At 45.2% G+C, this 24,185-nt stretch overlaps 1 protein-coding gene across 7 annotated transcripts in view; it reads right to left on the bottom strand.

Annotated features, from left to right (window-relative positions):
- LOC147622470 (dual specificity protein kinase YAK1 homolog) overlaps window positions 1–23,371 on the bottom strand; it is a 157,417-nt gene extending 134,046 nt beyond the window's left edge. Inside the window, exons 1-5 of one of the 7 annotated variants that reach the window (XM_086822051.1) lie at window positions 22,400–23,032; window positions 21,852–22,167; window positions 21,649–21,747; window positions 21,471–21,537; window positions 21,214–21,389 (exon numbers count right to left, since the gene is read on the bottom strand). Coding sequence is in view for 2 of the 7 variants with exons in the window: in XM_086822047.1 (XP_086678173.1) it covers window positions 22,400–22,627 (228 nt within the window). In the remaining 5 variants the exon portion in view is untranslated. Of the gene's footprint in view, window positions 1–21,213; window positions 21,390–21,470; window positions 21,538–21,648; window positions 22,168–22,399 lie in introns of those variants that run through there. The other 6 variants (XM_086822053.1, XM_086822052.1, XM_086822049.1 and 3 more) reach the window with 6 other exon arrangements.
- Between the last annotated feature and the right edge of the window lie 814 nt (window positions 23,372–24,185).

Raw genomic sequence — 24,185 nt, 5'->3', positions numbered from 1 at the left:
GTGGACATTTTGCAGCCATATGCCCTTTCTGTTCACAGATGAAACATTTCCCAGCTTGCATCAATGCCTTTCTCTCTTCAAATGACTTGCCATATAGTGGCCTCTTCTGTCCTTTGCCTTGACCAACACTTTTCTGAGGTTGTGACTGCCAAGTCTTCTTCTCAAATGGCTTCTTTCTATAGAATGGTCTAGGTGGGAAATCCCTCTTCACAAGTGGTTCCTGTTTGCCCTGAGATTCCTTGTTCACTGTGCTCTTAAAACCACGTGAACCTCCCTGTAGCAATGCATTAGCCATGTTTGCATTCTCAATGAGCTGAGTCATATTAGAAACATTGGTCTTAATGCAATAATCCCTGATTTCTTTGGGCAAACCACAGCAATATTTCTCTATTTGCTCTGACAATGGCACTGTTCTGTAGGAGGTTACTGGCAAGAGTGCATCCCAAAACTTCTTATTATACTCTTCCAAATTTACACAGTTGGCTGCATCAAGTTTGTGCCATGCTGTCATAACATCCACTTCAAAAGTATTTGTAAGCCAGGCAAAAGAGAACTGCTGTTTAAACTGAACCCATGTAGCAGGTGCTTGTCCTTGCATCAACAGTGAGGTCCACCACTGCAATGCATTACCTTTCAAGAAAGTAGCAGCCTTCCGCACCTTAGAAGACTCTGTAAAGTTACCCCCAGTGTATGCTGCATCAAACTGCTGAATAAAAGTCAGCACTTTCAATTTGTCCTGCATTCCACTGAAAGTCTCAAACTTTACTGCTTGACCTCCTTCTTTGTAATCCTTTTGCACCTTTTCTGCATCAGTCCTTACTGCTCTTTGTCCACTAGGTTGAGAAAATTCAGCCACACTGACAGGTGCTGCAGGCCCCAAAGCTGGACTAAAATAAGTTTGAAATCCGGGCTGCACACCTATATTGGCATAAAGAGGGTTCACAGCTTCCATAGGCATCATTCCTGGTGACCCTCTTGACATCAATCCTGGCAAAACTGTGGGCGGCCTAGCCATGGCCTGGAAAACAGATCCACCACCAAAATAGCCAGGCTGGAAAGCAACGAATGGAGGAATGGTCGGCATGACCCTTTGCACATTACTTTCCTGGCCATTAAATGCATGTACCTGTGCCTATGTAACATGCTGCACTGGATCAGCTGCCACTGCTGGTGTTTGCTCTACATGCTGTGGCATCCTTGGCATTTGTTCCTGTGCCCTCTCAACTGCATGCTGAGATGATTCAGCCTGGGAATCCCCTATCCTTGACTGCAAATACCTCTTCATCCTGGGATTCTTCACCAACTGTTCAAAGGTACCAACCATGCTCAGGAGCTGCGCATGAAATAAATCCTCTTGTTCCTGTTCTTCCTCTAACAAGGCTGGCTGTACTACTAGCTCCATCCGAGCAGAGGCTGACACCTGGGCACCTGTCACCTCTATATGCTGTCTGGGAGTAGAAGAGGAACTCTCTTCGGCAGGGAGCTTGCCTTTCCCTTTGTCTATCATACTGTCAGCTGAAAGTTTAAGGAAACCTGTATCCAAAGAAAGAGACCGTACTCTTTCTCACCTGTAATCAGTTGTACCTCACTATGTGTGTCTCCTGTTCACCCAATCCAATCCGTGTCCGGGCTCTTGCAGAAAAGAGGACCCTGTCCCGGCAACAGAACCATAAAACCGGTCTATGGACACATAAAGCGGTAATTCATTCACAAATAACCTGGACTTACTCAGACACACAATCACAAAATCCTCGCTCCCTCGCTCAACGACACATTGGCCCCGAAGTCCGGCACCCCTTGCGGTATTTCTTTATTGTTAAAAGGTTGGAAATTACAAAGCACACGTGCAACAAAGCACAAGTGCAACAAAGCACTCTACTTACATCAGCTGAGTTTTACAAATTCTGGGAGAAATTTGCCAGCATAACTGCACTAAAACTGTTCCATAACATCTCAGAATGAGTCCCAACTGACAGGCTCACTTCCATAGGCATCAAGCTACCCAATGGAGTCCAAAACATCACAATTCAGCTTGCTGTAATTTTCTGCACAGACCTGTTTTCAGCTCTGTTTTCAGCCCAAAATAACCTTTGTTCTGTCCTGGAGGACTAAAGCAAGGTCCTATTGCATTTTGGCATCAACCGGGCAACATAACAGCCCAAAAACAGCACCTAAACAGTGCTGAAACAGCATTGTATTGAAGAGGTTATTATCCTCTTCCGTCCCTGCTTTGGTGTAGGAACTAACTACACCGGTTCCTGTTCAAGGAGGCAACTAGCCTTTGCATATAAGCATGAAATTCACACAACTGTACCTGATTTTATCTGATGAGAGCATTTCCATAGTCTGCAAGAGAGAGAAAGAGAGAGAGAGGCTGTGGGGAGCAAGCTCAACCCTCAATTCATGAGTTGTAGGGCAAGGGAGTGCACCACAAATGCTGGTTTTCCTGCAACAATCCACCATAATGGCTGCAAATGAGCCTCATTTTGCCCAAATTCCCACGCTTCCCTCTTCTCAATGAGGAAAATGCACATAAATTTGACACTTGGCACATTTTTAAGCCTTTTCCACATGCAATCTTCCAGGCTAAAAATCTCCTGACTGGTTCACATTCTCACAACAGTCCTTTGTCAGCTTTTGGTCCCCTTGACATTCCGCACAAACTGACGCGAACACTTTTCAATTCCGACACTGCCAAAAATAGCAGTTCCCTAGATTTTAAGGATGATGTCATCTGCATTCCTTCTGGTCTCCTGACCATCTTTGACCACTATGGTCACTTCAGAATTTGCTTAGAATTCAAGATACATTCACATTTCGGTGGCGGCCACTTACTAGTGTAAACCGGCCTATGCCCTCATTCAGTGGCCATGTCCTGGACACTGTCATTCATCTTTCAGTGCAGTTCTCAGGCTTAGCCAACCACTGGTCCAAAGTCCCACTGGTTGACCCATTCTGACATTGCAATGGCCCAAGCCCTTCCAAGAGATCCCGGGGGAAAGCAACAGCAACCAAAGAGAAAGAAAAGAAAAATATATATTTATAAAGAAATGTAAATAAGGAAAACAACTGCAAAAAGTTTCACCTCCTGGGGTGACAGATTCACTCTTTCAGTCTGGCCATCAGATTGAGGATGATCCGAGGAACTCAAATTCAAACTTGTTTCCAACTTCTCAAAAACATGTTTCCAAAAGTCACTCATAAACTTAGAGTCCCTATCACTGACTATGTCTTGCGGTAACCCGTACAGTCTAAACAATTGCTCGATAAACTGCCGAGCTAATTGCGTAGCTGTAATAGTCTTCCAGGTCGGTAAAAATCTAGCCATTTTTGTCAAGCGATCTACCACAACCCAAATAGAATCGTGGCCTTGATGTGTTCTTGGCAATCCGGTAATAAAATCCATGGAAATACTTTCCCATTTATTACCTAGGATTTGCAAAGAATGCAACAACCCAGCCTGTCTAAAGCGTTCAGCTTTATTTGCTTGACAAATTTGACACTTGAGAACATAATCTTCTACATACCCTTTCATCTTCGGCCAATAAAAAGTGTGTTTCACTAATGATAGTGTCCTGTGTACCCCAGGGTGTCCAGCAGAAGGGGCGTCGTGACACTCCTTAAGAATCTTGGACCTAATGTCCGGGATCTGTGGTACACAAATTTTGTCATTACGGAATAGTAAACCATTCCGAATCATCCACTGGCCTCCTGCAGCCTGAATAGTAGACTACTCAATCACCGAGTCTTGGTCAATCAGTGAGCTCCTGTCCTGGATCTTCTGCCAAAATGGACCAAAATAACTATCAGTCCTGCAAAGCCCTCTCAATGACTGAAATAAGTCAGTAGAAATCTCGGTGAATGACAAAGTATTCACCTCTCTAATCTGACTAAGCGCATCTGCAATACTATTCATGGACCCTTTCCGATAACGGATCTCAAAATCAAAATCTTGCATTAACTCCGCCCAACGAGCTCCACAACCTTTCAATAAGTTGGTCATCGGTAATGTGAGCTGAGAGTACTCCCGTACAGATTTCCAAAGAAAAACAACAAAACCGAGAAAAGAACGAAGTTGTTTCACTGTTCGCGGTATAGGCCAGTCCAGAACCTTCTGAACTCAGTCATAGTCAATGCTCAATCCATCTCTAGTGATCTTGTGTCCCAAGTAAATAATGTCGGTCATAAAGAACTCACATTTACTCAACTTAGCATATAGTCGATTCTGTCTCAATATAGATAAGACAATCGTGAGGTGTCTGACATGATCCTCAAGAGTACGACTATAAATCAAAATATCATCCAGGAACACCACCACAAATTTTCCCAAATGTTCACGAAAAAGATCGTTCATCATTTGCTGGAAAGTGGCTGGAGCATTGGTTAACCCAAAAGGTAATATGAGAAACTCGTAATGGCCATACCTAGTCTGAAAGGCGGTTCTTTCGACATGCCTTTCATGAATACGTATCTGGTGATAGCCAGTACGTAAATCTATCTTCGTGAAATATTTCGCTCCTGCTAACCGGTCAATCAGGTCATCTGATCTAGGGAGAGGATAACGGTTCTTAATAGTCAGCTAGTTCAATCTTTTGTAATCTATACACATTCTCCAGGTATTGTCCTTCTTTCTCCTAAGCATCACAGGTGCATGTTGGGGTAAAGGCGTTATGCCCACCCTTATAGTGTGTACAAGCCCATAAGTTATAGTACATAGTACACTTAGTACTTTTAATGTACTAAGTGCACTATGTGTACTAGTGCAATATACAGGGGAGTCACACACTCATGCTTTTGGTGAGTTGACTTATCCCCACAACTCTCTCTCTCTCTCTCTCCCTTGCTTCTCTGTGTATGTCTCCCATGAATGAACTCTAAACCCTAATTCAGTTTTTTCTCCTCATCAACTGGTATCAGAGCCTCGTCTGGCGCAGGCAAGTAGCTTGCAGGTGTGTGTCCAAGCAAACATGGCTGAAGGCCGATATCCTGTACATGTGAGCATTGGTATGCTGAGCGCTGGACTTGGGCGTGAGAAAATCACAGAGCAGATGTGCGCTTGCAGGCAGAGCCGATAGCCTGGAGTAGAAGTGCAAGGTGTAGGCGTGTGCTGTAGGCGTGTGCTGTCTGGCTGCGTGTTGAACGCTAGACGCCTGGCCAACTGGAGTAGAAGCGATAGGCGAAGCGTGAGCTGGCCAACTGGAGTAGAAACGTAAGCGAATACGTGAAGCGCCCGGCGTTGAGCGAACAAACGCTGGGCGTAGATGCGCGAGGCGAAAGCAGCCATTAGCGCATAGGTGACGACGGCTGCAGGGTCGGAGGCTGTGACTTTGTCACGTGTGCTAGCGAGGAGGCAAGCGAAGGCGCCAGCAACAACCAAGAGTAGCAGCAGTCCCTGGCGTCGGCAGCAGCAGCACTTCCTCATGTGGAAACGAAGAAAGCACTTCCTCGGTATTTTGTTACAAAGCAGTAGTCGGCCAGCCCAAGCCCCCAACTACTAATCAGCAGCAGCATCATCATCCCACACAACTGTGTGGGAGAAGCCTTTACCTGCAACCTGCAAAACCTACACAGAACAGCAGGAGCATCAGCACCAAATTCATCAACCCGCCTGCAAATAAGAGTAAATCAGAAAATTACAAGGTATTCTGCTTCAATTTTTTTTTGGGATTTGCAATTGAGCAAATACAGTAATCAATTGAGCAAGTACAGGTGCCCAATTGCTCAATTTTTGAGCAAAATTGGCAAAATTGGGTGACATTGGTCACAATCAGGATAAATTTGCAGGAAATTGGTCAAATCAGGATCAATTTGCAGGAAATTGGATGTCGAAATTTGGGGCTTTTGATGTAATTGTGCAATTAAGCACTCATACATGCTGTATGATGTGAAAAATCGCATATTTGGGCAAAATTGCAGCAAATTGCAGCAAATTGTAGTGCAAATCAAGGGGCTTTTGTGCCGATTTGGTTGATTTGCATGCAGGCAATCGCATTTGATGCTGTGGATAATGTGTTGATGCCTTACAAGCACTCAATGTGCCTGTAAATCAAGGGGCTTTCATGTATTTGATGTATATGTGGCCAAGGGGAAGCATCGTGAACACTATGGATGCCTTCATGTGCGTCAATGTACCATGTATGATCAGAAATTGATCTTAAATCAAGGGGCTTTTCAAGTTTGTATGCTTGTTGAGCTTGGCAAAGCAGCAGGCGAGACATTTATGCCTTGAATCCTCAAAAATCAGCTTGCAGTCAAGGGGCTTTTGCCCAATTTCTGTTCGGGACTGTTGTATGCAGTGTTCGGGACTGTAAAAGTCTGATTTTCACTCATTTGGACAGCCAGGAGAGCATTTATTGCTACTGTACCTGCTGGTACAGATTTGGCACAGCTTTGTGCATGTTTTGGCATGGCTGTACACTGTTTTGAGTGACCAAAAGGTTCAAATTCAGCTGCTGTACTTGCCGGTACAGATTTGGTACATCATTGGTGAGCACTTTGTACTGCTGCACAGTACTTTGGAAGGGCAAAAGAGCACATTTAAAGTGCTGTCCAAAATCTGCAGCAACCAGATTTTGGTGTTTTCATCACATAAAGTGGGAGAAAAGTTGCATTCTTGCTTCCGCATTGGGAGATAAAGCTTGGGAGAAAAACTGTGAGCACTTTGTGTGCTTTTGGTGCAGTGTTTGCACACTTGCAGGGAGTCAGGCATTGACAGGTTGCATATTGCTATGGCAACCACAGGTGAGAGCTCTTCATTGCTTCACATCAAGAAGCTTGAAGGCTCGCATAATTATGATATTTGGCAAACCCAGTGCTACAATGTGTTGCTCCAGAAAAAGCAGCACAAGCCTATCAAAGAAAGGGGTGTGATGCCCGCTTCTCTTACGGCTGAAGAGTGGGAAGATATGGATGAGCTGGCAAGATCTACTATCATGTTGTCTGTGTCAGACTCATTACTTTTCAGCATTCGTGAAGAGAAGACAGCTTGGGGAATGTGGCAGAGATTGCAGGACTTGTATGCCCAACAAAGTGCCTCAAGCAAAGTGTATTGGTTGAAGAAACTCATAGGTCTTCAGATGAAGGAAGGGGCATCTATGACAGCCCATCTCAATGAGTTTAATGGTATTGTCAGCCAGGTCATTAATCAAAAGTTGGCAATGGACGATGAGTTCAAAGCCACTTTTTTGTTATGCACTTTGCCAGAGAGTTGGGACACATTCAGGACAGCCACTAGCAATTCGAATGCTATGCTGTCATATGCAGATGTTGAGGGTGCTCTTCTTCAAGAAGAGATGAACAGGAAAAACAACTCTGTTGGAAAGTCCAGTGCAATGAATGCACGTGGGAGATCCCAGCAAAGGGGGAAAAGCCAAGAAAGGGGAAGGAGCAAGTCTCGCTCCAAAAAGGATTTGGAATGCCATTATTGTGGCAAGAAGGGACACATCAAAAAGCAATGCTACAAATGGAAAAATGATCAAAAGGAAAAGGGAAAAGGCAAAGACAAAGAGAAGGATGAAGCCAAAGATGTAAAGCCAAAGGGCAAAAGTGGAGTCAAGATCGAAGAAATCAATGTGTCACATGCAGGTGGCAGTGAGGATGAGGTCCTCTTTACGTCTTCACTTGATGCCCATTCACTTCTTACAGGTGGTCATGGTATGCACTCATGGATCATTGATTCAGGTGCCTCCTTTCATGTCACAGGTTGCAGAGACTTGTTTGTCAGGTACACTGCTGGCAATGAAGGAGTGGTTTATTTGGGTGATAACCATGCATGCAAAATTCTTGGCAGAGGTGATGTGAAGCTTGTATTTTCAGATGGCTCACAGCTTATGCTCCATGATGTCAGGCATGTGCCTGAGATCAAGAAGAATCTGCTTTCTACTGGACAGCTTGATGATGCTGATTATGTTACCACATTTGGTAGTGGAAAGTGGAAGATTAGTAAGGGCTCACTGGTTGTTGCCAGAGGCTCTAAGGTGGACACTCTTTACTTTATGCATGCAGGTGTTTGTCACCATGCTAATGTAAATGCAACCAAGCTGCCGGAAATTTCTATGTGGCATAGCCGGTTGGGACACATGAGTGTCAAGGGAATGGAGCAATTGTCTCGTTTGGGTTACTTGCCTTCTCTAAAGTTTTCAAGTTTTCAGTTTTGTGAGCATTGTATATATGGTAGGCAACTACAGTGCCCCCACAAGAAAGCTCTTGGACAGAAAGATGCTCAGTTAGAGCTTGTGCATACAGATGTATGTGAGATGCCTCAGCTTTCTTTGGGAGGGGCAAAATATTTTGTGTCTTTTATTGATGATGCCACACGCAAGGTGTGGGTCTATCCTCTTCGTTTGAAGAGTGATACATTCTCAGTGTTTCAGAAGTTTGTTGCTCTTGTTGAGAATCAAACTGGCAAAACACTGAAGGCTTTGCGTTCCGACAATGGTGGAGAGTATATGTCCAAACAGTTTCAGGACTTTTGTGATGCTAAAGGCATCAAGAGGGAGCTCTCTACTCCTTATGATCCTCCACAAAACGGGATAGCAGAGAGGATGAACAGGACCATACAGGAGAAGGTCCGTTCTATGTTGTCACATGCTGCATTACCTCATGGTTTTTGGGCTGAAGCTGTTATGACAGCCGTTCACCTTATAAACAGGTCACCTAACACGAGGCTTGGTGGGAAAGTGCCAGAAGAAGTATGGACAGGGAAGCCTCCGTCATACAAGCACTTGAGAGTGTTTGGTTGCGTTGCGTACGTGCACATACGCAGGGAAATGCGCACCAAACTTGATCCTAAGTCTCATAAATGCATATTCCTAGGATATGGTGACAGAGGTGAAATGGGGTATAGACTTTGGGATCCCATAAATAGAAAGATCATACGCAGCAATGATGTCATTTTTGATGAAACATGCATGTATAAGGAGCCTGCAAGGCAACAGGAGCCTGGCAGAGTCATCTTTGATGATGATGGACATCATGGACAACAACAAAGGGCTGTAAATCAGCCATTACAGCAGGAAAACCAGCCCTTAAATGGTGCTGAAAATGGTCCAAATGGACAGCCAGAGATGGCAGAAGATATCCCTATGGATATACCACAGTTGGAGGAGATACCGGGCATGATATTTCAGCCTTATGGCATGGAACAGGAGCCACCAATGGGTGATATGCAGGCTGGACAGCAACCTGCAAATGATGGTCATTGGGTACGGAGGTCCACTAGACCCTCCAGAGCCCCTGACAGGTTTGTTCCAGGGGTTGACTACTTGATGCTCACTGACTGTGGGGAGCCCTCATGTTACAAAGAGGCTTTACAGAGGGCAGACAAAGCTCTATGGGAGCGTGCCATGAAGTCAGAGATGGATTCTCTGCACAAAAATGGAACTTGGAAGTTGGTGCATTTGCCTGCAGGCAAGAAGGTTTTGCCATGCAAGTGGGTATACAGGCTCAAAGTTGCACCAGATGCAAAGCCAAGATACAAAGCCAGGTTAGTGGCAAAGGGCTTTAAGCAGGAATATGGTGTGGACTTTGATGAGATCTTCTCTCCAGTGGTCAAAATGACCACACTTAGAGCTGTATTAGCTTTGGTTGCACATGATGATCTGGACTTGATTCAGATGGATGTGAAGACTGCTTTTCTTCACGGTGATCTCCATAAGGAGATATATATGCAGCAGCCAGAGGGTTATGCAGTGAGTGGAAAGGAGAAGCTTGTATGCAAGCTGAAAAAGAGTCTTTATGGGCTCAAACAGGCACCAAGAGAATGGTATCATAAATTTGATACATTCATGAAATCCCAGGATTTCAGGAGAAGTGACATAGATCACTGCTTATACACCAAGAAAGCTTTGGATGGCAGTCTCTTGATTCTCATTTTGTATGTTGATGATATGTTGATTGCCGGGAAATCTCGTAAAGAGATGGATGCCTTGAAGCAGAGGCTGCATCAAACCTTTGATATGAAGGATTTGGGTGATGCAAATCACATCTTGGGTATGCGGATACTTCGGGACAGAAATCAGCATGTGTTGTATTTGTCTCAGAAGGAATACATTGGCAAAGTCTTGCAGAGGTTCAATATGGACGGGGGGAAGAAGACTAGTACTCCTTTGCCTCCATATGTGAAACTCAGTGCTATGGACAGCCCACAGTCGGATAGAGACAGGGCTGATATGGCCAAGATTCCGTATGCTTCAGCTTGTGGCAGTCTCATGTATGCCATGGTTGCTACTAGGCCGGACATTGCATTTGCAGTGGGAGTGGTTTCTAGATACATGGCCAACCCTGGCAAGAAGCATTGGGAAGCAGTGAAAGGTGTCATGAGATACCTGAAGGGCACACAGGATTTGTGCATTTGCTTTGGCAAACAGGATGCATTAGTGCATGGTTACACGGATTCGGATTATGCCGGTCATCCAGATAACCGGAAGTCTACTACCGGTTATGTATTTACATTCACAGGAGGTGCTGTGTCATGGATATCCAGGATGCAGAAGTGCATTGCCTTATCTACTACAGAGGCCGAGTATATTGCAGCCACAGAGGCTTGCAAGGAGGCATTATGGCTATCTCGGTTAGTGGTTGATTTGGGTTATACAGGGGATATTCCATTGTTGCATTGTGACAATCAGAGTGCCATTCAGTTGGCAAAGAACCCTGTTTTTCATGCAAAGACGAAGCATGTGGATGTGAAGTATCACTTCATCAGAGAGGTGATAGAGAACAAGCAAATTCAGCTTGTTAAGATTCATACGGATGACAACCCGGCTGATCTGTTGACGAAGAGTTTGCCTCCGGAGCGGTTTGCTCATTGCAGACACTTGATGGGCATTGGATGAGGCCATTTTCAGCCTTGATATGGCCTTGTATATTATCATGTACATGCTGATTTTTTCTTTTCCTTTCCTTAAGGGCACTTTGCCTTTAAGTGGGAGGTTGTTGGGGTAAAGGCGTTATGCCCACCCTTATAGTGTGTACAAGCCCATAAGTTATAGTACATAGTACACTTAGTACTTTTAATGTACTAAGTGCACTATGTGTACTAGTGCAATATACATGTGTGATAGGGGAGTCACACACTCATGCTTTTGGTGAGTTGACTTATCCCCACAACTCTCTCTCTCTCTCTCTCCCTTGCTTCTCTGTGTATGTCTCCCATGAATGAACTCTAAACCCTAATTCAGTTTTTTCTCCTCATCAGTGCACCCCAAGGTGATTTACTTGGACCGATCTAGCCCATCCTCAAATAATCTTCGAGTTGTTTAGCCAACTCATCTTCCTCAGCTTGGCTCATCCTATAAGGTGGAATACTCACAGGATGAGCACCACGGATCAAGTCAATACGATGATCTACTTCCCGTTCAGGTGGTAAACCCGATGGCAGTTCCTTAGGAAATACATCTTGAAACGAATCAAGTATCTTCTGTAATTCTTTGCTTTCAAACACACTTAATTCATTCACATCCATGGAAGGGATAAGAAAAGAAGAAAGTGGAATCAATATACAATGGAAAGCGGTATACAACGAAGAATCCATTATATTTCCAAAATCAATTGTATTTACAAGAGGTCCCTGAGAGGGATGGATACAATCACCTAAAATACTATACTTGGTGTCCCTATGCTGAAAAGAAAAAATATGACTAGACCAATCTATCTGGACATCAAGAGTCTTAAACCACTCAATCCCTAATAACAAGTCTACATTTTCTAGATGCATGACATAGCATTCCAGAGTATCTTTGTAGTCCTGAATCTGGATTGGAAGCATCTCCACCTTGCGATCCCAAACTTGTCTACCCGCAGGTAGACGTACCTCATAGGTATGGTCGCTAAGTGTCGTATCAAGACTCAATTTTTGCACAAGTTTGTAGTTAACAAAATTATGCGAACTGCCAGGGTCTAAAAGAATGTGAATTTTATGGCCATTCACTTCTCCATAAACTCGGAGAAGATCATGCAAGCCAAATACCTTAGAATTGAACAGACAATCAGAACAAGTATTAGGGCGAGAAAGTACAGTAATTGACGTACCTGTCAAAGACAACTGGTTAGCTGCCTTTGGCTTGGGTCCTGCGTTTGACTTGGTACCCTTTTGCTTTGGGCACTCGTTACGCATGTGTCCTTTTTCTTCGCAGATAAAAAAACGTCCTTCCTTCTTGAGCTTCAAAGCCCTAAGGAGTCGTTTCTTCTTCGCTGGTGTCGAACTGGAATTCTTCGAAGGTTGGTCCGAAGACTTGCCTTCATTCGTGTTAGCCATAGGTGCGGAGAACTTTCTTTTATGCTTGTTCCCCTGCTCGGTAATGGGTTTCGACTTGGAAGAGACCATCGTATCATCATAGATACGAGTTGAATGAATGGCCTCGTCCAATGTTTTACATTTGTTATTTTTAACCTGTAATCGGTACGAGTCTGGTAAACCAGCTACGAAAAACCCCAAAAGAGTAGTGGGATCCATCTTTGTAGCTTTCATCTGCAAGTCACGAAACTTCTGGAGGTAGACCTCATAAGTGAGGTGCTTTGAGGTCATGGTCAAAGCTGAAAACCGGGCAACAACATCGTAATCATCCTCTTTCTTGAGGAATTCTTTCTTGAAGATATCTTCAAATTGTGCCCAAGTCGTTGGCTTAGGGTTGAGTTCCTTCCACCAAAGCAAAGCTTTGCCGGACAGGAAACCTGCTGCTAATTGGATCCTTTTTCCATCATCATATGGATGAAACTGAAAGTGAACTTGCCACTTGTGTAGCCACGTGTCCACGATCTCCTTGGTTCGCTGCTTTTGCTCGCCCCCGAACGGTTCCGGAGTAATATTGGGGCCTAAAGCTGAAGCCAAGGTATCCATACCCAAGAAAGTAGAGAGGGTAGTGGTCAATAGAGCGATGGAGTTCTGCAAAGCTTGCATCTGGGCTGTGATTTGTGCTTGACGTTCCATCGAAGAAGCTTCGAGAGCTACTTTGAACTCTTGGAAATCTGATTTTGACACAAAATCGTCAAAAAGATCGGCATCGGTACCTTGCGTAGCCGGCAAGCCTTCGCGTTCCACAAGGGGCTCCAACTCTGATTCTTGGGTCGACATCGTGAAGAGGGTATGTGGAGAGAAAATTCGATCTTTGCACAACAAAAGTGCGAGCGAACTTGAGAGCTTGAGAGCTTGAAAACTTGAGAACTTGAGAGATGTGTGGCAAGAAGCCCACTTCAAGGGGTTTATAAAGCTTTCCCAAAAGCCAAAAATCTTCAAAAGCTAAGCTTAGCTTTTGCTTTAGCTTTTGTGTTTTTTTTTTCTTGAATATATATATATATATATATATATATATATATATATATATATATATATATATATATATATATATATGGATATGGATATATATATTCTCTTTTCTTTTAAAAAAAATAAAACACCTTGGAAACCTTAGAGGAGGGTGCTTTTAAAACTTAAAAAATTTTAAACTCCAAAAAAAACCAAAAGCTCATAAAAATGTAAGCTTTCCTTAGTTTTTTTTTTCCCCTCCTCTTGGATTCGCCCGACGGCTGGCTGGTTGCCATCGCTGACTGCTGACGTCTATGCTTTCTTGCGCCAACCTACGCCTGCGCCTGCGACAGCCCATGTAAGCATGGCCTGGGCGCCTGCTGCTGTGCGTGGCCTGGCCTGGCCTAGCTGGTGCGCTAGGCTGCGTAGGCCTAGCTGCCTGGCTACACAGGCCTGGCCGCCTGGCTACGCAAGCCTGGCCGGCCTGGGGTGGCTGCGCAAGCCGCCTGGCTTGGCAGGCTTGGCCGCCCGACTGCCTACCGGTCTAGTCCGCCTGGTGACGCACCCGCCCGCCTGCCACGTCAACAAATCTTGGCCAGCAAACCCACTCGCCAGCGAATATGCTTCTCTTGCTCTCTCTCTCTCGCTTACGCGTTCATCAAAAGCAAACGAAAAGCAAACTTGCGTTTTCTTTGCTTTTTTCTGTTTTCTCTCATGCGACTGCACAAAAACGACTCCTCTTCCTTGCAAAGCAAGCGATCCTTGCTACACTACCATCTCCCATCAACATGGGTGCACCCGCCCGCCTGCCACGTCAACAAATCTCGGCCAGCAAACCCACTCGCCAGCGAATATGCTTCTCTTGCTCTCTCTCTCTTGCTTACACGTTCATCAAAAGCAAACGAAAAGCAAACTTGCGTTTTTTTTTGCTTTTTTCTGTTTTCTCTCATGCGACTGCAGAAAAACGACTCCTCTTCCTTGCAAAGCAAGCGACCCTTACTACACTACCATCTCCCAGCAACATGGGTTTCTTTGATGAAGAAAAAACACATACCAAATCTGAAAACTGCAGTATGCACAGAAAAAACAGCAAGCTTTTTAACACATACAGTTCTTCGACCTCTTCTTCTCTACCTACCGACTTGCTCGTTCATGAGGTATGCTCTGATACCACTGTCAAATCCCCACGGATCCCCTCGTGATCGATCTTGGTTCGAAACTCGAATTTTGCAAACAAACGAACAAACAAACAACAAAGGGGGATGCAGGCCTGACTCACCTCCCAACCATGACAGCCGTGGGCAAGCCCACAGTCTTGGCTGTCCCCACTGAGCCACGAGCTGAGCTAACTAGGTTGACGTACCGACCAATCTCCTCCTCGCGACGTCCCATACCGCCACGAAGCTGCCCTCGCGGGCCTCGAGATTGCTGCCGGCCTCGGCTGCGCAAAGCAGGTGCACGTTTGCACTAGATCCAGGCTCCAAGACCATAGAGCTCTCACAAACTCGCGAGACTCTCTATAATACAATAACTAACCTTGGCCACCCTTTTATAGGCTCTTGGCCGGTCATCGGGTGTCCACACTTGGCCGCCCGCCCGTCCATACTTGGGTGCCCGCCCGTTAGTATTTCCCTAACTCAGCTCGTCAATCAGCCTGCCTAGTTCCAAGCTTCCCCAAGCCTCGAAACTAGTCTTGCATGCGTATAGCACACGGTAGATACACACTGTGCACATGACACTTCAGCAGGAAGTTCTTCAAGCTGGGAAGGAGATATCGTCAGAGGACATGGCCATAACGTTGCTGTCGCACTTGCCCTCTCCGTACTCAGCATTTTACTCGTCTTTCATTACAAGTGGCAGGCTCAACACCATCACGTGGGAGGAGCTTGTGCCCATGGTCTTGGACCAGGAGGAACGATTCACGAACCCTCCTCAGGGTGGAGGTTCGGAGGCCTTAACTGGCCAACAGTCGAAAGGCCGTAACACGGGCAAAGGGAAGGCTTCGTCGGAGAAGTCTTCTGAGAAGAAATCCGTTACTGACTGCGAGAAACTAAAGGCAGAGAGGACCTGTAATGATTGTGGCGAGAAAGGCCACTATTGGAGGCAGTGTCCCAAGCGGAAGACCGAGAAGGGTGAAGATTCCTCAGCAGCAATCATGAAGACTCCGGCTTTTGTGCACCTAGAGGTGGTGGACACCGATGTTTCATTTTCTTCAGGCAGGGAGGAGATTGGAGGATTCTCTGCAAGACGGATACTCGGGAGTGGATTCTAGACAGTGGTGCTTCCAGGCACATGACTCCTTCCCGCTCTAGTTTACAAGATCTCTGCAAGTATTCTGGTCACATTCTTACTGGGGATACATCCACTATCCCAATTCACAGTGAGGGCAGGATGGAGATAGTTCCCGATGGCAGAGGGGGGAAGCATTCCTCCCAGGTATTGTATGTTCCGTCACTTGGTTTTCATCTGTTGTCGGTGCATCAAGTTTGCAAGACTGGCGTACGGGTGGAGTTTGATGAGCATTTTGTTGCTCTTCGGGACAAAGCAACAGGCCAGGTGGTTTGGGAAGGCGAAGTGGAGAATGGAGTTTACAAGCTTTCAGCACTCTCTCTCCCAGGTCCTCAGGTTTGTGATGAATGGCACTCTGGAAATGGCCACCTAAGTGTGGATACGCTGCAGGTACAGGCTTTCCGGAACCAGATGGTGGATAGCTTGCCAGTAGATGGCAGCAGTTGGTAGGAACTCTCCAGTACTGATGTTGGTAGTTCTTGTGTTCGTCAGTCAGAGGAAACTGAACAGGTAGCTTATGCTATGATGTCTCGTAGTATTCGGGACAAAGAAACTCCTGTAGATGAGGATGTTCTTTCCACGGGGACCTTTCCGAAAGCCAGGCAGGTGGCTGTTGTTGCAGAAGGAGGTGGTTTCTCCAGGCTTTGTGGTTCCGGATTCAAAGGGGGTGGTTGACAGGTTTCAGAAGGCCTTGCGTGGTCTTCAGCAGGTTTCCAGGACTTGGTTTTGCACTGTAATAGGTGTTGATCCTTGTGAGCAGTGTGATGCCTCTTTGACTCAGAAGCAGAATGGTTCATTGATCTGGTTGATGGACAACAGATTGGACGGGAGCTTCCTGATGAGGCAGTTGAGCTCATGGTTGCAGATGACTCTTTGGGAGGCAGGATTGCGTTTCCTGTGGTTTCTGCGGCATGCGAAGGATCATGGACTCTTGTACACAGGAGGGGGATTGTTGGATGGAGTCCGACTCCACGGTTGGAGTGACTCAGTTTGGGGAGGAGATCCAAACACGAGGAGATCTACTTCAGGCCCAAGAGCAGTTTTACGTAGCAGTAAGAGGCAGTCATCTTTTGCCTTGTCGAGGACAGAGGCAGAGTACCGGGCTGTTTGTGATGCTGCTTGTGAGGTGGTGAGGATGCAGAGGTTGCATTGCAAGTTTGGGCTTCCACTGGAGGAACCCATGGTCATCCAGAGGCACTTTGTTCGTGAACAGATCGTTGCTGATGACATCTTGCTAGAGTTCTGTTCGACGGAGGACAGTGCGGTGGACCTCTTCACGAAGTCGCTATCTCAAGTTTGCTTAGGCGGCACCCCAGCTCCCTGTGGTTGGTTTCACAGCCAGGAGCTGAGAGGGGGTGTTAGAAGTCATCTCCTGTCTATTTTTATACACCAGGGCCTTTGTTGTGGGTGTGCCCACCCTTATTAGGTGTTTTCTCATTTTTCCCCACTCTCCATATTTTTCCCCTATTTTTTCCCATTTTTCTATGGCTTGGGAGGCAGCCCTGAGATGGCAGGAGGATCCAGTTGCTGGCCGACTGCATCAGCATGTTTATGTTCCCATTTTGGAGCTGGCCGACTGAACTGGACAAGTCGTGGACCCTCTTTGCTTGCCGACTGCTGTTGCAGGTCATGGGTGTCCAGTCGGCTGCCCTACAGCAGGCCGACTGCTGATGAGGGGCCATATAAAATGGCCCCCAGCCCCCATTCCATTTTGTATCATTTTACGGGATCTTCTTGTGTATATAGAGAAGAGTTACACGCCTCTATCTCTCTCTCTCTTGTGCTGTGATTTTCTGCACTGCGTTTTGCTCGTGTTCCCAGATCTGGTCATCATCTCCGCTGCGTATTCTGACATACCCTTGGCTGTCCTGGCCCTCGGAATACAGCAACCCTTTGTGAATTATGAGATGCTTGACTGAATTTATGCCTAGGCTATTTATAGGTCCTTCTGGTTAGCTGGCTCATGCATGAGTCGGCCTGTTATTAAATATCCCACGACTGGTTTCTAATGCTTTTGACCAGCACTTTCACACAATGCTGCTGGCCGCCTTTGTTCTGTTGTATCCAGGCTACGCATGGCTGCTAGGCAGCCAATATGCCCTGGCCACCACACTGGGCTGGCCTCTAAGGCAGGTCGGCTGGCCGACTGGGCCACAACCCCCTTGCCATGCTGCCCAAGCCTCTAAAGGCTGGCCAACATCATGCCCTAGCCTTCCTAGTTAGCGGGCAAAGGCCACGGGCTTCTTGGCCCCTCGGTTGGCCTGCAAGGGATAACCCCTTGACCATCAAGAAGTATTAGCCCTTTTCTGGACCAAGACCATGTACGAGACTTGTACACCTGACCTTGGATGCTTAGAGTGGAAGCCTAGTTGACTCATCCCGGATTGGGGCTCACATGGGACCAGTTTCCGCTCTAGGTCCTGCACCTTGGTATCAGATATGTCCACGTGGCATCCAAGTGCGGGATGCACATGATAGAACAGTCAGTTCATGTAGGTCATTCTAGCATAGGAGTCCATAGCAAGCATGTAGGGCATAAGGCATAAGGTTATGGCCAACCTAATGGCATTGCTCATGGGTCACCATGGGCCACCAAAAGGGGAAAACAGTGGCCTGAACCCAATCGGCCAGCTCTACAAGAGCTTAGACACCTATCGGCCAGAATATACCCCTACAAGCATATACCCCTATCGGCCAGTAGGGCAGGTGCACCACGTGTGTGAAGCGAAGGCAGCATTTAATGCTAATTTCCAGCAGTTGTGAGCATATAAACTAGCCGACTACAGCATGATGGAACCGTCTAGTATCAAATGATCATATATAAGCAGCCCTTCAGTCCCAAGCTTAAATCATCTCACTCTAACACAATTCAGCAGTCAAACAAGAGCAGAGTTATGTGTGCCTAAGTCTTTTGGCTTGTGCATTCATATCTGCAGCCAAGCACTTTGTGTTTCAGTCCAAGGCATCCCGAAGACTTCTTCAGCATTCAGCATTCAGCCTTCATTCTTGCATCTCCCTCAGCAAATTTGGGTGTGCATAAAGGCTTCCGAAGTAGCTTCACAGTTGTCTTCAGCCTGTTTGATAGTTTAGCTGAAGTTTGGTCTACATCATTCTTGCATTTGGCAATCTTCAGTCAACCATCATCAGTAAGTTTTATGCATTGTAAAGAAGTTTTCCAAAGCAATAAAGTAAACACTCTGCTTGCAGGGGAGGGGGTCCTTAAGTGGGTAGATATGACCCGATTTGGTGTCAACTCTACATTCTCTCTCCACAGCTCTAACTCATGTGAATAAAGATTAAAGTGGATATGCAAACCCTAAATTGGCTAGTGATGCAAAAATGCGAAACCCTAATTGTGGAGGACCTTGCTAACGCTCTTATACCAATGTAACATGCAACTTATGCGGTAGCATGAATATTGATTGATTAACGCTAAGCAACAAAGATTAACAGTAATCACATGCACAATGATGCACAAAGAAGTAGAGAGGAGGAGGAGATAAACTCTTTACCTAATCTACTCCTGAATATTACTAAATAAATGAGTAATTACAATGAATTGTGAATGCTATGCATGAACACCTGCACAACACAGGATCTCCCCCGAGCATAGGAGTTAATATCACGTGCACACCGTAATTGCGTGCTACATAGACATGATTATTTCTTGCAACCGCCTAAAGGGAAAAGTTAAAAGGCTGTATATGGGCAGTTTTGAGCAGTTTTGACAGCACTATAGGTGCCTAGACGTCCCTAGGACATGCACCAATGGTTGGGACATATTATGGGCACAATGTGAACGCATTTTATGATATTTTTTGTGACTTTTTGTGGCCTAAAAAGGGCTGGCCGACCTGAATATGACTTGCTATCAAAATCCCTATAAAAAGGGCAAAGTCAAGGGTCATTCCAAGCATTCGGAGATAGAGATTGCACAGCCAAGCACAAGGGCAAGAGAGCTAAGACCAAGGACATGCCATGACAACATTTGGATCAGCCAATTACACCTCTAGCGGAGGCCAGTAAGTCAGTAAGCATGAATCTATGGTTGGGTAGTGAGCTAGCATGCGCAAGCAAACTTAATCTGGATTAATCTTCTTCTTGTCTTGTGTTTAGGAGATGTCACTAGAATCCCTCACAAGAGGTCAACTACAGTTTTGTAAAATTATTGCACAAAGGAAGTAGAATTCAATGTATCTCGTGGAGTAGGGTGTGCATGTTTTGTACCTAACACTAATCCTCGGGATTAGGTCCTGATCTGGGCAGGGTTGGGGAGCCCTGAGATTAGGGGGAAGTCTACAGCCAGGTTACAGGTGGCTAGGGTTCATTATTATTGATAATCCATAATTATTGGCTATTTATGACAACTGTTGGGTTTGCAGGTAGGTCACTGCTCAGCCCCTTGCATCTGATAAACCATCTGCTATGGCTGATGAGTTCCGTGAGAAAACTCATAAACTTGTGGCTCAGCCTGCTGGTTTCCGAGGATTCATGGTTATGTTTTCCCTAAGGTTCAAAAAATACGTAAACCTCAAACAAGGCCCAAAATCAACTCAAAATCAGGCCTAAAAACTATCACTAACTGTTGCCTAGCTGATGAAACCTTACCCATGGTCTACCCAAGGTATAGTGGGGAGCAAGAAGGAAAAACATTGAGGCGGCAGCAAGTAAAAGTAGGGAAGGCTGAGATGAAGTCAAATGTGCTGATCAGGATTGTCTAGTGGCTAGAAACTCGTGTGGTTAGACAAAACAACGCTAGCATGCACTAGAATCACAGGATAATTATGGCGCCTGGCTGCATACATGCCCACACTTGGTAACCACGGCTTCCACAAATCTGGGGCCCAAAAGCAAGGCAATCAGTCCAAAAAGAAACATGCACAAAAACTAGCCACAATCACCCAAAATAGCGACCATCCCCATGCCAATCTTGGATCCATAATTTTCGAAGCCAAAAATAGCCCTAGATGGTGTGCCCATGCATGTAGAGGCCATTGCACTTGATCCTGCACTTAGTCAGTGGCTGAACTCACCTCCCAGAATCCCTTGGCAGACCCAGCAAACAGAAAACATTGCTGCTTTTCAGTGACTCCAGTCCAGCTTTCAACCTTGTCATGACCTCCTCTCTTCCACCTAAACTTGCCCTTATACATCACAAGCCACAAATTCAACCTCTTATCGAGATCCCTAGTCGTGGAAAAAAAAGCAAGCTAGAGAAAAGCACTTCCCGAACCATCAAACTGTTCCTCAAAAGCTCCCTACCAACATCTAGTACTGATGTAAGAACCTCATCCTCCAAAACCACATGTTAAGTTGTCTTTCTTATTGAAATCGAAGGAACCTTGCATCTATCTCACTGCCCAACCATAGAGCCCATCTACTCCAAAGCAGCTCTAGCGAGTTGCCCAAGGCCTAACAAGGGGCGGGGGAGTGCAAAGGGGAAAGGGAAGGAGGGGAGGATCTTGTCCTGCAGCAGGAAAAGTCCCCTTTCCCCAATGCATGCCATGTGGCCCATTACTTCCCAAGGCTTAAACCCCATATAGGCCTTCAATGCCTCGGGCCCTCCCTTTGCATTTCTTCTTCACATCAGCTACCTCAAGCATTGGCTACCTCTCTAGATTCCCTAATTATGCACCCACCCCTCGGAGAATAAATATAGGACATGTAAGAAGATAAATTGCCTGCTTGGTTGGAAGGCCATTGGATCTGCCTCATTCTTGGTGTGGAAGCTCCTTGAAAGGGGTTATTTTTTTTAAGTCCCAAGCTCATGGAGCTCAAGCAACAGATTAAGGAAATGCTGGCACCTCTGGCTGCTGGAAACAGGTTGCTGCCGGGAGCGAATGGCAAAATGAGGGGCCTGTTAAAAGGGACCAGCCAAGCATGTGCTTAGAAACCCATTGGTGAAGTTTATAAATGGGCTTGTGGAAAAGATACGTACAGGCTTGGAGAAGTCAAGGCTAAGAGGTGAATTGAAGGAAGTAGCCCTCTCTGTATTCTGCGAACTGCTATGTTCAATAGAAGCAACAATCAATAAATCATGAAAAGGCTCACATTAGGATTTGGGACTGCTTACCTTTGTAATTGGGCTGAAGAATGTATTAATGTAACAGCAGTACCTGAAGAGTGGAAGCCACTGGGGTTCTGAGTCAATGCAACTGTTCCACTGGTTCTTGTGTTTCCTTCCTTGCTTCTTCAGATTGTTGGGACGGTCGTTGCTATCATGATCAGCCAAGTCACATAAAAAACACTACCCAGCTAACATTTTGGCAGCAACCCTTCCTTGGTAAGCCCAGGTTAAAGCAATTTAAGCTTTCGTTACCATATTTCACTGTGGCAGCTAGAATTGTCTTTGCCCTTGTTCTAATCCCCTTGCTTTGCGACGTTCCGCGTAGTTGCAATGCACACCCCCCTGACCAAACATGAGAAAGGTTTTATGCCCTTACTGGTAACTGGCACCTTCTTGACTCATCCCACGGGTAAGATCTCGCCACTTGGGTCAGTTAAGCTGAGTCCCACCATGCAACTTATGGTGTCCAGCACTCTCAACTTGTCATGCCTTTGGGGCACCATAGTGGCACACGTTTCTTCTTTTCCAACTTCTGCTAAACTTGTTGAAGGGTGGCTGTCCGTAGATGCTTTGATACCCATTAACGTCAACAGATTTCAGCACAGAATCATAGCCTCATGAAAAAATTGACACCCCATCCATGTCGTGAGAACACCAGACCTTATGATGGGACAAGGCCATGCCCACATCATCAACTTGAGAGCTTACCCATATGATGATTTTCTCAAGTTTGTTGATGCAAAAGACTATGCATAGGATGTGAAACAGTTAAAAGGAAATTTCAAAGTAGATGTACTTACAGGGCGGTTAACGATAAGCGGTGGAAGGCGCCCTGTTTTGCTGGATGCTCTTTGATGTAGCTGTGGTGAGGTATAGGCTCTGAAAACATGAGCTGAGGGTCTCCAACCATTCTCTTGTGCTGAGGAAAGGTTTGTTGTAGGCCATTTTTCCTTTTCTGGTCCATCCTTGTCCTGAGCATCCATTTCTTCCGAACCTCTTACAAACATATTGATCAATACCTTATACATGCAGCAGATTCTCCAACCTCCATTAGGCTTCCTGATGAGTTGGGCAGATTGTAAAACCAAAAAAAAGGTTTTAAAAATGCAAAAATGAGTGTTGAAAACCACCGGTTCAACAAGCTTCCATGCTAAGCAGCATCCTTCCTCCTATCCTTTGTTCTTTAGGTCTAAATCGGCCCCTTCCCTGCCAAATTGGCACAATCCTCAAAATCCAAGCCACATAGAAGACGGTCTCCGCTTCATTGGATGAGCAATTTTGGAGCTACACAGGCCCTTCCTCTGCTAGCTTTGGCAATACCCAAGTAGCAGAGAAGCTCTTCATTGAATAAACCGTTCTGCCACAGCCCCTGCCTTGCTAAATTAGGCGTATTTGGCCAAAGACGGCCTTCTCAGCAAGACCCACCTGAATTAGCAGCCCATGGCTGCACAATGTTTCTCGCTACAATAAATTGTAGGATTCAAGGATATGAAAGATGATCGCCCAAAGGTTGAATTTGACCCAAGCGTGGTCTTTTGATCAAAAAAGCAAGGAAAGTTTGCTGCTTTTTCTGTTGTTAAGGTTGCTTTAGTGGGTTTGCAGGAGTGTATATATAATTACCAAATTATATACTGCCAGCATTTGTCATTTAGTATACTTGTATGTATGTATGCATACTTCATGTAGGTATGCATTTTTCTTCCTACATTACATTCTATTTGGTCCCCTTTAGGCTGGTTATAAATAAGGGGTGAAGACATCATGGGCATCTCAATAATAAGTTGATCTAAGCATGAGATAAATCCACGTTCCAAAAACATGCACTTTTAAATTGTTAATGAAGTAAAGTTTTCTCCCTTCCCAACAAATAATGCTAATTTTTAATCCCATTGATGAGTGTAGTGCCAATTATCATGTTTGTTCTAGATGATTGGTACATGCTTCCTAACTAACTATACCAATTGATGATACATTGATGAGTGTAGTGCCAATTATCATGTTTGTTCTAGATGATTGGTACATGCTTCCCAGCTAACTATATCAAAAAATTAGGGACTCGATTGAAAATCTAGAATATTTTTTTGATATATGTGGTTTAAACTCTGGATAATTATTAGCGTTCATTTTATGTACACGATGAGCGTATTTAGATTACATCATCAAAACAATCCTCTTAATCAATAGGTTAACCCAATAAGTGTTATGATGTTATGTAGTAGACTTAACAAAAGGAGTTGGGCTTTGCCATTTCAAATGATTAGCATCCTTGATCCTATGGCCCATGCCATAGCAATGTAAGGGGTGAAGACATCATGTAGGTATGCATTTTTCTTTAGGCTGGTTATAAATAAGGGGTGAAGACATCATGTAGGTATGCATTTTTCTTCCTACATTACATTCTATTTGGTCCCCTTTAGGCTAGTTATAAATAAGGGGTGAAGACATCATGGGCATCTCAATAAGTTGATCTAAGCATGAGATAAATCCACGTTCCAAAAACATGCACTTTTAAATTGTTAATGAAGTAAAGTTTTCTCCCTTCCCAACAAATAATGCTAATTTTTAATCCCATTGATGAGTGTAGTG

This window comes from Cibotium barometz, chromosome 28 (assembly GCF_041138505.1).
Source record: "Cibotium barometz isolate CiBa-2024 chromosome 28, ASM4113850v1, whole genome shotgun sequence".
NCBI lineage: Eukaryota > Viridiplantae > Streptophyta > Polypodiopsida > Cyatheales > Cibotiaceae > Cibotium > Cibotium barometz.
Note: the sequence above shows the minus strand (reverse complement) of the source record. Positions and strands in the feature narration are given on the sequence as shown.